The sequence below is a fragment of the Anoplophora glabripennis genome, unplaced genomic scaffold (genome assembly GCF_000390285.2).
Source record: "Anoplophora glabripennis isolate ALB-LARVAE unplaced genomic scaffold, Agla_2.0 scaffold34, whole genome shotgun sequence".
NCBI lineage: Eukaryota > Metazoa > Arthropoda > Insecta > Coleoptera > Cerambycidae > Anoplophora > Anoplophora glabripennis.
This window is the reverse complement of record NW_019426074.1, coordinates 1,001,440-1,018,035: the sequence shown is the minus strand read 5'-3', so window position 1 is coordinate 1,018,035 and position 16,596 is coordinate 1,001,440. Positions and strand designations below refer to the sequence as shown.

The window sequence follows — 16,596 nt, the reverse complement described above, 5'->3', positions numbered from 1 at the left end:
TACGACGTAATAGGAATCTTGCATTGATCGCAGACGGTCTGTTTTTAAGTATTTAAAGTAGTGGTCGTAGGTAAAGTATAGTACGTAATACGTGGTGTAATGCAATTACGCACTCATAGAATTACGCACTCGCCGCCACGCGGCGTCGTGCGTAACTTTTCCATTCGTGCGTAAAATGCTTTTTACAACACTTATTACGTAATATACTATTACGCACGAATGGAATTCTAAGAATTCTATGAGTGCGTAATTGCATTACACCACGTATTACGTACTATACTTTACCTACGACCACTACTTTAAATACTTAAAAACACACAGTTTGCGATCAATGTAAGATTCCTATTACGTACGGTAAAAAAATCGCCCAGCTTGGTAAAAAAATCGTACAGTTTTCCTAGCAACCGCCTAGCAATACTGTTTGTATTGACCGTTGCTAGGCGGTTGCTAGGAAAACGCGGCGTCGTGCGTAACTTTTCCATTCGTGCGTAAAATGCTTTTTACAACATTTATTACGTAATATACTATTAAAATTCTCAGAATTTTTATATACAGGATTTCCTAGTTTTAATCTTCTAGACTTCAGGAGAGGATAGAACAACAAAAAATAATGGTACATTGTTTTTATTTCAAAATCGCAAACGTTTTAAAATACAGTGTTAAAGGTCCCCAAAAAATTCATTTAGTGCATTAATTGACTTCTGAAATGTTAGGGGTATTTGAAATAAATTTGATGTACCTTATGAATTGTGTTAAAGATCCATAAAATACTAATATCAAAATTCTTGCGCAAACAATGGCGGAGATATCGGGAAAGACTATTATAAAGAATTTCGACGCCACAGAATATTATGTAAATTCAATAAATTTATTTGATTTCTAATTGTATTTCAGATAAAATATCTTATCCGATTTATCCGAAAAGCAAATAACTTTTGAGTTATTGAAGACTATTCGATTTATAAAAAATAAGACTTCATTATTACAAATACAATGTAATCATTAAAAGTCCGATGCTTAACGAATACATTTAGACCAGGAAAAGAAACATTTTGAAATTTATTAATTACTGGGCGTGATTTTATTATTGGAAAGTCTTGGGAATGATAATACAAAAGGCGTCTCATCAAACGGGTAATGACAAAAGTATAGCGTCATTGTCTTTTATTAACAAATAGGTAAAAAATTCGTCATTTTTCGTTCTCGCGTTATTGTAAAAAAAACTATTAATATTAGCAAAAAAGTTCAACAGACGATTTGATCTAGAGAAACTCATCTTTAAAATGAGACTTTATAAGTTAAAATTGCTTTATAAACAAAAAAGTTTTTGTAAAATTAAACGGAAAAACTTTTTCTTTAATTGTTAATAACTTTTTAAATAATTAATAAAATCTTACCAAACTTTCCCAAAATGTGAGTTTTTATATCATTAAAAGATGTGAAAAAAATGGGTTCGATCGGTCAAATAGTTTTTGAAAAATTCCATTTATTTATGCCATTTTTGCAAAAAAGGCCCATTTTCAAATGACTATTTCGGGGGCAGGGTTATGACTAAAACATTCTTTTTGGGCTCATTTTCTTCGAAGGGACACCAAGTATCCTCTAGTTAAAAAAATATATTTTTTAAATTTAGTTATATATAATTGTTACCAAATAGAAGGCACTTTTTTCCCTAATAAACAAATAAAATAACTCCTCAGTTTTTAATTTTTGAAAGAAGTTATGTACACTGTTCGAAAACTCGTAAGAAACCTACAAATTGAAAAAAAAACAAGTCCGGAGTTAGCAATTTTTGTTAAATCACAGAGCAATTTGTTATAAACATTAAGACCTGAAATTTTAACATTTTGTAAATGAAGGTTTGAACTTTATGCCCTGTTAATTTTAATTGAATTTGCCCACAACTGATGAATCCAGAGCCCGTCAAAATAAGGGCACGCGGCAGTAGCCCTTCAGGGAGTGGTGGTGGGGGAATCTCTCAACCAGGAAAAAATATCTCAGCTTCTATGTAACGTAGAATCTTTTTTTTTAATTTGGGGTAGCTCGACGAAAAAATTACTTCTGGATTATTTCTACCCTTGCAAAAACAACCTCCTACCTCCTAAAAATGAATTTTTTGAAATTTTTATTTTGCATTTTTTTAATTTGAAATGTTTTAGATAATAGTTCTCAATAAAAAAATGTTGTCAAAATTATTTTAACCCTTCAAAATTAATTTAACCCTCTCAACCCATTTTGCTCGAACCAAAAGAAGGTATTTTTATTGTTAAAATATAATTGGAATCAAATGAACTTATTGATTTACACAATATTCAGTGACCTCGAACTTCTGACGTTCTTAATGACCATATCTTCCAAAATCTTCGTCACTGGTTGTGTAACATATTTAATACATATTAATAAATAATAACAAAGTAAATTAAATTTTTTGGGGACCTTGTAACTCAAAAACAGATGAGCTCTCGAAATAAATTTGTAAGACAAATTACCATTATTTTTGGTTGTTCTATCCGCTCTAGGTAGATTAAAACTGAGACACTGTATATAAAATAACATTACTGAGAGCTTGAAAATTGGAGTAGCAGTAAAATAATTTCTATTACTTTTGTATTAATGGAAATATGTCAAAGATCCTTTGATCTTTTAATATTAAGTCAGGCTAAGCCAATTAAATCTTGGGGCACATTAAATTATTTCTTCTAGTAAATAATATAATTTAAAAGATTTTGTAATTAGGTCTTTAACTTGTTACTGTACATATTTTAATTTTTCTGTAATTTCACGATACAACAAAGAATAGTATAACTTTAGTGCCCACTCTTTTGCTCAATATAATTATACTAACGTCAGCAATAACCAATCAACAGTTATCAATTATGTTTTCCGTATCTTTCTTTTTTCCAATGAAATAAAATATCTTAAAATCTCTGGGACAACTTAATCTTCTTAACGCTGCAAGATTTAATTAAAAAGGAACACTAACGAATTCACGAAATATAAGAAGAACCCTTTTTATATCACGCTATAATGAGTGACAATGATTAACTGCTACTATTTATTTTTCCAACAAGATTAAAGTCTTTAAATATATTATAAGTGCGATTAATTCTCCACTTGCCACATGCGTTTTAAGTTTTGCTAATGACGGTAATATTTTATGAACAATCTGACTCGAGTAAAAAAGTGTGAAATATGATCACAATCACAGCAAAAAACAATAAAAGGGAAGCAATTACAATGAGAACATTAGCTTCATGTTTTTGGACAGATTTAACCTTTCGTAATTTTTTTTAAGATACAATTTAATAAACGTGCAAATAAATGGCTCCGTTATACAGGGTGGTTCACAACCTATCCAAAAAGATTTGGGAATAGATGCGTCATGAAAAGTGGAGACAATATCTTTAAAAAAAATGTAAAATCTTTATTGTTTCTGAGAAAAAATTATTAAAGTTGTAGTATTTTAAACCCTTACATCACTGGGCTACTGTACTCTCTAGCGTCATTTGCGTTGTGCGCTGTGCGCAATGTGTTCTCTCTCCTGGTGGCCCCAGGCGTTTCCGAATACTGAAATTCGATTTTAGTATTAATGTTTTTGTGATAGTGTTTACATTAGTTTTTCAAGTGTCAAAATGGCTTATGTATATAGCAATTCGGAGTTGATGGATATTGTTTTAATACAGTTGTTGTCACATCAGGTATTTCAAATGATTTTTTTAATTGAAACCACAAATTAATTGGTTATAACAATAGCGGCAAAAGCACTTGAATTTGCTGTTATAAAATAGGTGTTATAAAATTTTATACAGGGTGATTCAGAACTTATCCAAAAAAATTTGGGAATAGATGCGGCATGAGAAATGGAGTCAATATCGTAAAAAAATTTTTTGTAAAATCCTTAAGTTTCCGAGAAAAAAAATATTGAAGTTATAGTACATTCAACGACTACATAGCTGGACAACTGTAGTCTCTAACGTCATTCGGAATGCGCGTGGAGAGCCACGTGGCCTTAGCGACTCCGAATACTGAAATCGGATTTTGCAATCGTCGTTGCAATAGTATTTACCTGTTATCTGTTCAATAGTTCTTTTAGTAGTTAGTGTCAAAAATGGGTAGTTAGTGTCAAAAATGGTTTGCGTGTATAGCAACTCGGAGTTCATGGATATCGTTTTAATTTATGGTGAAGCATTTGTGATATGGTGAAGCAAGACAACATTTGTGTTAGTTCGTAGAAACTGAGTAAGACGGACCCAAATGTGTTTACACGTTGGTGGATACAATTTTGAACAATTATTGTTGTAACACCGGGTATGTCAAATGATTTTATTATTTAAAAACACAAATTAATTTTATTAATTAATAAAAGCAAAAGCAGTTGAATTTGCCGACATAAAATAGGCGCGATAAAATTCTATTTACATATTTCTTTCCTTCGAGGTAATGGGACAAAATTCATGGGTAGATTCCCCAATCAAAAATATTGCGATTTAGCCGAACTTACCTTAGTCCAAACGTTGATAGTTAAAAAGATACAGGGTGTTAAATGTAAAATATTATTTCAGTTTTTTTCATTTACCAAATGCAAATATCCTCACAAAATTTGAGTTTGGAGTTCTTTGGCTAGAGGAATTGAAATCTGTTCACATTTTGGTTAAAGTTCATAAAGGGCGCTAGCTGCAGTAGATTGAATGTTTTAAAAACGATATAACTTTTTTGTACTTTAAGGTATTTCATCTTTAGTATCAAATTCTTATTTTCCAACTTTTTTTACACAAAAAAGGTATACTTTATGAAAGTAGCTATCTCGTACCGTTTTCGAGATATTTGGCTTTGAAACTTCCAGTGCTGTTGCATTAAATTATAATTAAGTACCTACAGGTATTATTAATTTAGCGGTAAAGTTTTTTAAGTGGGATTTGGACGAAAATCAAATAATTGACGTTTTTCACTTGTCTTATTGCTGTCATTTGTATGCTAATTTCTATTAAGTTAAGTTAAGTTAAGTCTAAAGTAAGAAAACTAATTTTCCACAGCTCAATCAATTCTACATGCAAGCTAAAATCCGCCATAATAAATTAATAAAAAATGCAAAACGGTCTTATTATCAGAATCGCATATTCAGTTCAAGTAATATAGCAGGTGAGGCCTGGAAGGTTATCTCTGAGTTGTCGACGGGTGTGCCTGAACATAAGAACATAAGTCTTTTAGAAAATAAAATATTAGTTGAGAATCCTCATTTAGTGGCTGAAGTGTTTAATGATTATTTTATTAATGAGCCTAAAAATATAATTAATAGAATCACAAAGAAACAAGGAAAGGTCTTGTATCCGACATATAATAGTTATTCTATATTTCTAATTCCATTTTCAGAGGATGAATTATTGAATCTTCTAACGCTTAAACTGAAAAATAAGCGATCAGCTGGATATGATGAAGTGCCAATGTTTATTATGAAAAAGGCATTACCGGTGATAATCCAGCCGTTAACGTATCTAATTAATTTATCTTTTAGCACTGGTGTATTTCCAGAAAGATTAAAATTGGGTAAAGTAGTTCCCATTTTTAAGAAAAACGATCCCCAATTTGTTCAAAATTATAGGCCAATAACCATAACGTCATGTTTCTCTAAATCCTTTGAGTATGCGTTCTTGCATAGACTGTTACCCTTTGTCAATAAGCAAACTTTATTTTCCCCTAGTCAGCATGGATTTATCTGTGGTAAATCTACAAATACCGCTATCTTGTCACTTTTGGAAACTATCATTGATTGTGTTGAATCTGGCGAGGGTCCCGTTGGTATCTTTTGTGATATTAGTCGGGCGTTCGACTGTGTTCAGCATAATATTTTAATTAACAAGCTATTGGCATATGGTATTAGAGGCGTCGCACTTGATTGGGTGCAATCTTTCTTGAGTAATAGACCTCAGTATGTTTGTGTTAATCATATTGATGATATAAAAAAAGATAATATTGATTCTAATATTTTAATTAATAACATGGGAGTTCCACAGGGATCTGTGCTGGGGCCTATCCTTTTTCTTTTTTATAGTAACGACATTGACTCGGCTTCACCTGTTGCCTCTGTTGTTCGTTATGCTGACGACACAGCGTTTCTGTTTTCATCTCCATGTTCTGAAAATTTAAATATAATGTGTCAGAGCTCCCTGAACGAATTGTTGGCTTGGTTTGAAACTCACTGTCTTTTCTTAAACAGCTCTAAAACAAAGGCCATTAGATTTCATAATAGGCAAAATAACTGCCCGAAAATTGATGTTATTTTAAAAGACTCTATAATTTCTTCTAATTCAAGAAATATAAAGTTTCTGGGTGTTACGATTGATGAAAATTTGAATTGGAAAGAACATTGTTTCAACTTAATTGCTAAATTAAATTCAGTTAGTTATATGTTCAGGAGACTTAAAATGGTACTTACCAGCCATCAGTTAATTAGTTTATATTATGCACAGGTGGAGTCGAGATTGAGATATGGAATTTTATTTTGGGGTACGTCCACTTTGTCAAGTGATGTTTTTGTTGTTCAGAAGCGTATTCTGAGGTTGATTGCAAATATACATTTCCTGGATTCATGTAGAGATGTTTTTAAAAAATATAAAATTTTAACTTTGTGCAGTCTTTTTATTGTTGAGTCTGCTGTTTATGTTTTCATGAATAAGCAGAAGTTCTCTTTAAATTCTGAAATCCACCATTACAACACAAGGAATTGCAATAAATTCCGTTTACCCTTTTGTAAATATAACATTTCTCGCAAATCGCCGAATTGTCTGGCTATTAAAATTTACAATCATTTACCTTCTGAAATAACAGACTCACTTACACAGGGTGTTTTTAAGAGCAAATTAAAGAAGTTTTTATTGGAACGGTCTTTGTATGGTCTAGATGAGTTCTTTGCTGTAGATTACACCGGTACTGACAAATGACTAACATTTTTTTTTTGTTTTCCTTGGTTGTAATATGTTAGTTTGTTCCTACTTATGTTCTATGTTTTTTTTATATATGACTATTCCTATATATATATTTGTATGTATATCTCATGGAAAAATAAATGAATTTTGAATTTTTTTTTAAGTATTATTCGTATCTAATTAAAATTACATCTTAGCTTACAATTTAAATTGTATACTCGAATATATAAATGTGAGATAGAATGCCGAGATTTTCGTTTTTGGAGTTACATGAAATTAGTTGTTTATGGAGAAACTATTAACACCTGAGAAGAACTTTAGCAGCAGGTTTTAAATAAGACAATCTTTTAATAAGCGCGTTGATAAATATATTGAAGTTAGAGGTGGACATTTTGAGCAATTATTGTCAAAAAGGCATTTTTTACGAATGTTCACTATTTTACTGATCATTACAATTTTTAATTCTAAATAAACCCTTGTTTTTGACATTTCTAAACTATTTTAATTATTTCAACTATTAGCATTTAATTGGAAGATGCAAAGCCAAATATCTCGGAAACGGTGCGAGACAGATACTTTCATAAAGTTTACCTTTTTGTGTAAGAAAAAGTTGGAAAATAAGAATTTGACACCAAAGATGAGATACCTTAAAGTACAAAAAAGTTAAGTCATTTTTAACACATTCAAACTACGGGTACTGGCGCTCTCTATGAAGTTTATCCAAAATGTGAACAAATTTTAATTCCTCTACCCAAAGAACTCTAAATCCCAAAATTTTGTGTAGATATGTATTTGCATTTATTAAGAAATAAATGGAAATAAACTAAAATAATATTTTACTTTTAACACCCTGTATCGTTTTAACTATCAACTTTTGGACTAAGGTAAGTTCGGCTAAATTGCAATATTTTAGCTTTGGGAATCTACCCATAAATTTTGGCCCATTACCTCGGGACCATCCTATATAACACATAAATAGACATTTTTTCTGAGATACCCTGTATATGTATATAATTTACATCTCTAAATTTATGTTATCTATTTAAAATTTTCTAGATTGAATGTAGAAACAGGGAGCACTATACTTCAATACAGAATTCTGTGATATTAGATTTTTTTTCTTTTATCCTAATAAAAATAATTAACCTGAAACGCGCCTTCTGAAGTTGTGACTTCGGAATCATCCTGTGCACAAGAATTATCCCGCATGGATTTAAAAAAAAAAAGTATGACATACTGGTTAGCCTACGAGCCAATTAGGGCCAACGCATAAATTGTAAACGTGCACTTACCCCTCCCCATCCCAACGCCCTCGCCAGATCGTTCCCCGTCCCCAGCGGTAGGACGCCCACCGCCGGAGCCGGCGAGATGCCTATCTGGTCGATGACGCTCAGCACCCAGCCGACGGTGCCGTCGCCGCCGCAGGCCAAAACTCGCAGGTTAGGCACTTTCTTGAACAGCTCCAGGCCCATCTTGGGCCCTCCCTGCGTCAGATCGAACACCTGCCTGGGATTCAGCAGCCACTGGAACTTCTGGAGCAACTTCAGGCCCTGGTTGCCCCCCGATTTTGGATTGATGAACACGATGACGGGCGTGACGTTCGTCGAGGGGATTGGTTTTATTGCGAATGTCTTGTGCTCCTTGTCCTGGAATGAAAAATGTCGTCGCTTGAGAGATTTAATCGTCAGCACTGGAGGAGGGTATAATATTTTTATCACAAGGGTGCCTTAGAAGTGGGTTTTATTAAAAACATGATTTTAATAACCTCCAAGTCACAGGCCTTCAAACAAATTTGCAAGGCACAATTTCGCCTATAGATTATTAATAATTAATTCTATATTAACGGAAGGCATGAAAGTTACTCCGGACATTTCGGTTATCTCACCAAAAAGAGTGCAAAAGATAAATAATCATCATAAATGTCATTTTCACTGTTTAATTAATTAACTCGACAGACTTTTATTATACACATTACCTACCATGTCTATTTGGTTTTCATAATCGTTAAATTTAACACCTTTTTACATCTTTCGATACCTACATTATTTTGGATTTATTCGAGAATCTAATTTATTTTTGGATGGAAACACCTTTGTAAAAAAGTATTTAACAACAGTTCAAACGCCCATCTTCCTATACCCATCCCCATAATTCTTATTACGTCCAACTATTGCAACCTGAATAAAGGACTGGTAGAGTAAAATTAATGGTAGAGTGTAATTAAACCATGGAGAGAAAAACTCAAACTGAACCTCTGACAGGCAAACTAAATCTCAGATATGGAGACTCTAACTGAAGCTCAGATATGAAATTTGTATCTTAAACAGAAGTCCAGGCTGTCAAACTAGGCTGAAACACCGACAGCAAACTCAAACTGAAGTTCAATAAGATAAATCCAAACTGAAGCTTGACAGGGTAACTCAAACTGAAGCTCAGATATGAAATATGGTGGTGAAAAATAAATGCAGTAGTTCCCATAACTGAACTTTTTTGGCTTATTCTTTTCTTGGAATTTTATCTCAGCAAATATTGTACGAAATTTATACATTTTATAGTAAGCTCCATGTGAATCGTTTAATGCAGTAAAATATACACTGCCCCTTTGCAAATACTTACATATATATTGAGATGAAGTAAGATTATTGATAGCAATTTGTAAGTTTAAATTAAAATTTTACTTGTATAAGACACGGTGAAGAGAAAAGGTTGAAATAATTGTCGTAAAACTTAAAAAATATTTGAGTAAAAAAAATTGTTAGTATTAAATAGGTTATGGTGAATTATTATCGGAGAGTCGTAGTACTAGAGCAGAATAAATTTCAAAGATTTAAGTATTGAAAACATTATCATTTTGGTTAAATAGCGTACATGCCAAGGTATTATTGGAAAAAACATAATCAAAATTAATTAATAACAGCAAGTGACATATAGCAAACGAAAGCTAAAATATCATAGTTCTATTTAATAGTAGTATTATGAGTAAGAAAAATAAGTATCAAGAAATATTAATGTTTAAAGTAAAATCTTATATATAAATAGGATTATAATGTCAGTGAGATGTCAAAAATAAAGTTGGATTCACATGTCATAAAATATTACATATGAAATTTAAATACAAATATAGAATTAAGGAATATTTTGAAATATAAGTTAAAATTTTAGTAAATAAACTGCAATGTGATTGTAAAATTGTAAATTATAAAGTGAAATGAAGTGGAAAAAGAAAACGGAATTTAAAAGAACAGGCATATATGTGAAAAGACCCTAACAAGGAAGAAAAGATCAAGAGAGTAGGAAAAATAAAAATTTGGATAATTATTGATTAGTTACGAAAGAATTTGTCAGAGAGGTGTTTTTGAAAAGAAGTAAAGTGGGAAAAACCCATATAAATAGAAATAATTATAGTGGAAAATAGTAAAATAATTAAAGTTAGTGTACCAGTAGAAAGAAAAATTAAATTTGGGCCAAAAAAGGATTCAAAAGTCCATTCTCTTAAAAAAAGGACTCCAATACGATATCCAGGACAGACCAGGACGAAATTCCGGATAGTTACCAGTAAGCGGTAGTTCCAAAGATATAACAAATTCAGGAAAAACGAAGACTCCAGGACGAGATTCCAGACGCATAAAGTAAGCAGCAGGTTCCGGCTATCCAGTAATCTCAAGAAAACGAGGATTCCAGGACGAGATTCCAGACGCATAAAAGTAAGCAGCAGGTTCCGGCTATCCGGTAATTTCAAGAAAACGAGGATTCCAGGACGAGATTACAGACGCATAAAAGTAAGCAGCAGGTTCCGGCTATCCAGCAGTCTCAAGAAAACGAGGATTCCTTCCAGACGATAAAGTAAGCAGAAGGTTCCGGCTATCCATTAACTGCAGGAAGACGAGGATTCTAGGACGATATCCGGGTCTAATATAGGAGGGCAAGCAGTTCAACAATAAAAATCGACAAGACCTACGTAGAGGTAACTTTGTGCACAAAGAATTACAAAATCTTATACGATAAAGCTAGCTAGCAAAAGAGATTGATAAATACAATCTCAAAAGTCATAAAAAACATATAGGAATAATTATAACAAAATTTAAAGTAATCTTTCCTGGAAATAAATTTGAAATAAATACAAATTCCTGATAAATATTAAATAATTTTAACACTAAACGATTATAAAAATATTTGGCCATATTAAAATTTTGATAGATATTAAGTATAAAAGTAAGCTTAGTAACACATTGAGAAAGAAAGTTTAAGATCATTGTTTATCGCCTTAAGTGTAGGCAACCAACAGTGCACAATAACAAATCGATTTATACCACTATAAAAAAATTCTCAAGGTGTCACAAAAGTGCTATAAGATAATTCTAAGTATTCCTGAAATTTCACAGTTATAATTGATTGTTATAAAAAAAACTAATAAATTAATTAATTTTTGAATAATAGCTTTTGTTTAGGTGTGGTGTATTGTTTGGTTTTCTGCAGAGTTTTAACTTCACTAGAACCCACTACTGAGAAGGGTCGAAAGCTAGTCAGGGTATAATTGACAACTTAAATTACAAAATACACATATACACAGCAAGATCATAATTATATTAATTACACAAACAAATCACATACACATACATATTACTACTCATAACAATATTGGCGCATACACATACATATTTCTACCCATAACAATATATATTCTTATAATGTAAAGAGTGTAGTTATGTCATTTTTTGTTTGAATAAAATTATGTAAAAGCTGATCATTTTGGTGTAAGGGTAAATAGATAAAAATGCTAAGTAAGTTTTATGTTACAAAAAATTCAATTTTTTAATTGGATTTGAAAACAGTTTCGTATTTAGTTTGTGGCACTAGAGAAAAACATCCTGTGCAAGCAACAACAACAAATGTGAACAAAAAAATCTCGTAATATCTATGTTTTGTTTTTCATTTTGAATTGTATTGATTTGGATGATAGTGTGATGATAGTGATAGTGATAGTGTAGCAACAGTGTTGCTCTAGTTTCTTCAAAAAATCCCTCTGCCTCTTAGAGAGAGATTTTCTCATTAAACAAAAACAGATCTATAAAAACAACCCCTAGTGCTTAGCGCAAGAATTTACTTAATTTTCATTTATTTTTAAGATGAGGCAATTTCAACTGATATAAAACCACGTGAAAAACGACACAAATAAACGCCTTCAGGCAATACTTAGAATGTTTGGGCAACCAAATAATAATGGATATAATTTAACTGAATAATAGGTACATTAAATAAGGTTCCTTTACACGTCGACGAGTTAAGTGGTAGTCCCAAATATTTACCCAACCAATGTAAACAAGCTTAACGAAAACTTTATGCTGCCTACAGCAAACGAATGTAGCAGATTAGTCTGGTAGGCATATGGCTGAGTTTCAAATCAAATTTAAAACGATTATAATCTATTTGTCCCGGCAACAATTTTGTAATAATTCCGTTCCCCGCCTCGAATTTAATAAATGGCAACTGTATTCCGAATTCTTTCAAAGCAGGGTATATAACGCACGCAATTATTTCGCTTGCTCGCAATGTCTATAAGGGATTAGTCGGTAAGAAACATTGGATACAGCAGGAGATAAATGAATTAATTACAGGGTAACAACTCCCTTTATTAACGTTAAGCCGCAAGTGAAAGAGAAGACGTAAAAGTGCTCAGAACAAAAGCTTATTCAACGTCAGCAACAATGGTGAAGTTCGTATAAATACACGGTGGCCATTTACTGCCGCTTCACGCTACATACAGGGTGTTCTGAAAAAGGTATTACAAATTCAGGAACTGATAAAACATCAAGAAATAAGATTATTTAGTCATATCTTTTTCAAAAATTATGTATTGCATTGACGTTTCCAAATTTTTCCAAATTATTATTCATCGTTTTATATACAACGCTATAAAAGGAATTCTGTCAGTAGATCAGCTTAATTTCGTTGAGAAAAAGTCATGTGTTACAAACCTGGCCTGTTTTAGTCAATACTTATCTTACCTATTGGATGGCAAAGGATGGCACGTATAAGTGTATACAATTTAAGTTCTCTACAAATGGGTAACTTTTTTATTATTAATTTTTTTCAAGCTTCGCTATCTGTCACAAGTCACTGATTAGTTACATCAAAAAGACCTTTGGATAAATAGATTCACGCCGCAAATAAATTACGTTCAATAATAATTGGTGAATATTTATTTTTCAAAAATACAAAACAATTTCAATAGTAAACATTACATGAAAATAATTTAAATGCATTTATTCGTAACTGCACATTAGTCCCTCCATACAGGGTGTGGCGTCTTTAGTGCAGAAAAAATAAAATGCAGATTCCTAGGAATATATGCAATAAAAAAGCCTTATATAAGAAATTCATATATCCACGTTTTGTCAAGAAAATTGAACTTCAATTTTGTAGCGAAGAAATAAATCTTAGTATGGTCCTGGTCAAAAAATGTCATGCCATTCGATTAACATCAGCGCACGCTTGCCGAACCGAACTTAACAGAGAGTCAAGCCTTTGCGCAAATCAGTGTTGCCAAATTAAAATGTATGAAATACACACAAAAGAGATAAAATGTTTTAATGCAACAATAAATAATTTTGGCCAGTTTAATATAATCCGCTCGTTTTAATTAAAAGGAAAAATAAACATAAAATTCAATTAGTTATTTCACAGTAAATTATAATGTGCAATCCCAGACAAGAGGTTTGTAGAAACAAAGTTCGATAGTAGTAAACGTATTATTGTTGTCCTCGTTATCCATTGCCGATTTAGTTAAAACAATAACTTAAAAAATAAAAAATAAGAAACGTCTTTAATAAACACTTAACGTCTAAACAGTAGAAGCGCGGTCTTTTTGACACAACTTAGCAGCAATTCACCCGCGTACTGACACTGACACTGACTGACACTCCACAGGTGCCGTACGGAGTGCGGACTGGGTCAATGTTTTTTGCGCTATGTTAAACAGGACCGGCATTAACATTTTGTCACTTCTTGTAATTTTTTGGAAAATATTTTTGATACTCAAATCTCATAATCGCCTTATGATAGCATATATTATTTTACTTCATTTATTGTCAAGAGTCTAGGTTTTTAATTTTCTGCATTAAAGACGCCACACCCTGTATATCCACATTTCCTTTCTATACAAGTGGCCGTTCTTGTGGAAAACTCTTTTAAAACATTTTTAATAATGACATGAGTTATTGTATCTTCTATTGCCTCCCTGATTACTCTCTCCAAATGGTCAATATTTTGAAAAGGTCCTTGCAGGTATAAAAAATAATCGAGAAGGGTCAGATCCGGTGACCTAGCGGGCTAGACAATGTGAAATATCTACCAATTATTTTTCCATTAAACAGATTACTTAGATATTGCCTTACATCTCTTGCACTGTGGCATGTCGCACCATCCTGTTGGTACCACAACTGTCGCCTGTGGTGAAGGGGGTGTTCATGAATAAAATCGTATAAAAAAGTATTTAAGAAATTTCGATAACGTTTACTATTTAATGTTCCATGAAAAAAGAATGGTCCAATTACTCTATCTTTATAAATCTCACACCACATATTTGTTTTAAATGAGTACTTATCACGAATCCGCATAGTAAAATTAGGATTAACATCACTTCACCAACAATAATTTTGAGAATTCAGTGTCCTATTGGAACTGAACTTTGCTTAATTGGAAAAAATAATATTTCTGGCCATAAAAGGATCAGTTTCTAACTCTTCTTATATCAAAGAATTCGAATCATCGATCAAAATTGCCCGACCTCAAGATATGTATAAATTTAGGTTTGTAAGGCCGAAATTTGTTCAATTTTAATATTTTTGAAATTGTCGTCTTATATAATTTAAAAAAAAAACTCTCCGTAAAAGATCATACCTTGTTTCAATATTGCCGGAAAACAAAGTCTCATATTCACGTTCTAAGCTTGATTTTTCATTTTTGGCCACCCTGTATTGCTATCTCAAATGTGAAAAATTTACTTAAAACAATTTTTTCAGAAAGCAGAACTTTTTATAAAGAATATTTTTTTTCGTCAAATTGATAATAAAAGAGTAGAGAACCTAAATGGAGAAAAAAAAAAAAATAAAAGGAATCTAAAATTATATTTTATTTTTAATTCCAAGTAACATTTTGCCATTACATTTTTCTCTAAAATAAAAATTAATTATACTTCTCCCTTGTCAAATTTGATTTTTTTAAATTTTTGTCCACCCTGCATATGATATCTCAAGTTTGAAAAGTTTAATACCATTTTTTTCAAAAAGCAGAAGAACTTTTTTATAAAGAATACTTTTTTTTTTGTAAAATTGATAATAAAAAAGATATCCATTTGTAAAGACACACTGTATTTGGATTTCCAGAAGTTTTTGATTCGACTTTCTTAAAAAAATTAAGTGTATATGGTTTTTCCTCTCAGCTTATGTAATTGTTTAAACCTTATATTTTTGACAGAAATCCGTACGTAGAATATAAGGGCTATAGTTATAACACCCACCACATCTGGGGTACACCAAAGGTCCATTTTAGGACCTATACTATTTCTGCTATATATAAATGCCCTCCCACTGCACTTAATATGTCTGAAGTTATTATATGATTATAATTTAACAATTTAACGATATGAATGCAAAATATGCTCGATGTCAGTCCAACCATCTCAACCTAAATACCAATAAATGTATAGGACATTTATTTATCTTTCACGAGGAAGAAAATATCTTTTTCTGCGCATATCGAAGGTGTAGTTTCTTCGGCTGATAAAATGTCAAGTTTTATTATAGCAGCATAAAGAATTCCCCAATTTTTCAACATATATTAGTCAAATTGAACTTATATAATTTTTTTTTAAATACTCTTATTTCAAGAAGCTGCTGTGTTTCCTCAACGTGACATTGATTATTCTGTTTCTTTAAGTACAAGAAGCATTGCTTCAACAACTTTTTTGTTATCTAATAACTTTAGTGGTGAATGTTTATTAGGAAAGTTACAATTTTATACAGGGTGATTCACAACTTATCCAAAACAATTGGGGAATAGATGAGGCATGAGAAATGGAGTCAATATAGTAAAAAAAATTTTTTGTAAAATCCCTATAGTTATCGAGAAAAAAATTATTGAAATTGTAGTACATTCCACCAATACACAGCTGGACAACTGTAGTCTCTAGCGTTATTCGCAATACGCGTGGAGAGCCACGTGGCCTCAGCGACTCCAAATACTGAAATACAATTTTACAATAGTCGTTGCTATAGTGTTTACCTGTTATCTGTGGTGTTTACAATACCTTTTTAGCAGGTAGTGTCAAACATGGTTTTCGTATATAGCAATAGGTGCTATAAAATTCTGTTTATTTCTTTCCTTGCGAAAGTTTTTGTCCGTTTTTATCACACTTTGCCGCCATGCCAGTCGCATTGGCAGGGTCAGATTTTACAGTGGACCAGTTTCCAGTGCCGTGCGGAAGTGTATTGGAAGTGTATTTTCAAACTGCTCTTTTTGATTTTTTCTTTACAAAATTGTATTTGTAAAAGTCCCCTGTACATTTAAAACTTTTTTTTTGATAAGTTCTGAATCACCCTGTATATAGACCTAATGATAGACCTCAAAGGACTTTTTTACTGTGAATGTGACATAACTAATATTTTTATGAGGT

The 16,596-nt window shown here is 31.8% G+C and overlaps 1 protein-coding gene across 7 annotated transcripts in view; it reads right to left on the bottom strand.

Annotated features, from left to right (window-relative positions):
• Positions 1-16,596, bottom strand: part of LOC108913671 (eye-specific diacylglycerol kinase) — a 674,863-nt gene that overhangs the window by 97,312 nt on the left and 560,955 nt on the right. For all 7 annotated transcript variants that reach the window (XR_002763331.1, XM_018719260.1, XM_018719268.1 and 4 more), the window contains exon 7: positions 8,216-8,569. Coding sequence is in view for 6 of the 7 variants with exons in the window: in XM_018719260.1 (XP_018574776.1) it covers positions 8,216-8,569 (354 nt within the window). In the remaining variant the exon portion in view is untranslated. The remainder of the gene's footprint in view (positions 1-8,215; positions 8,570-16,596) is intronic.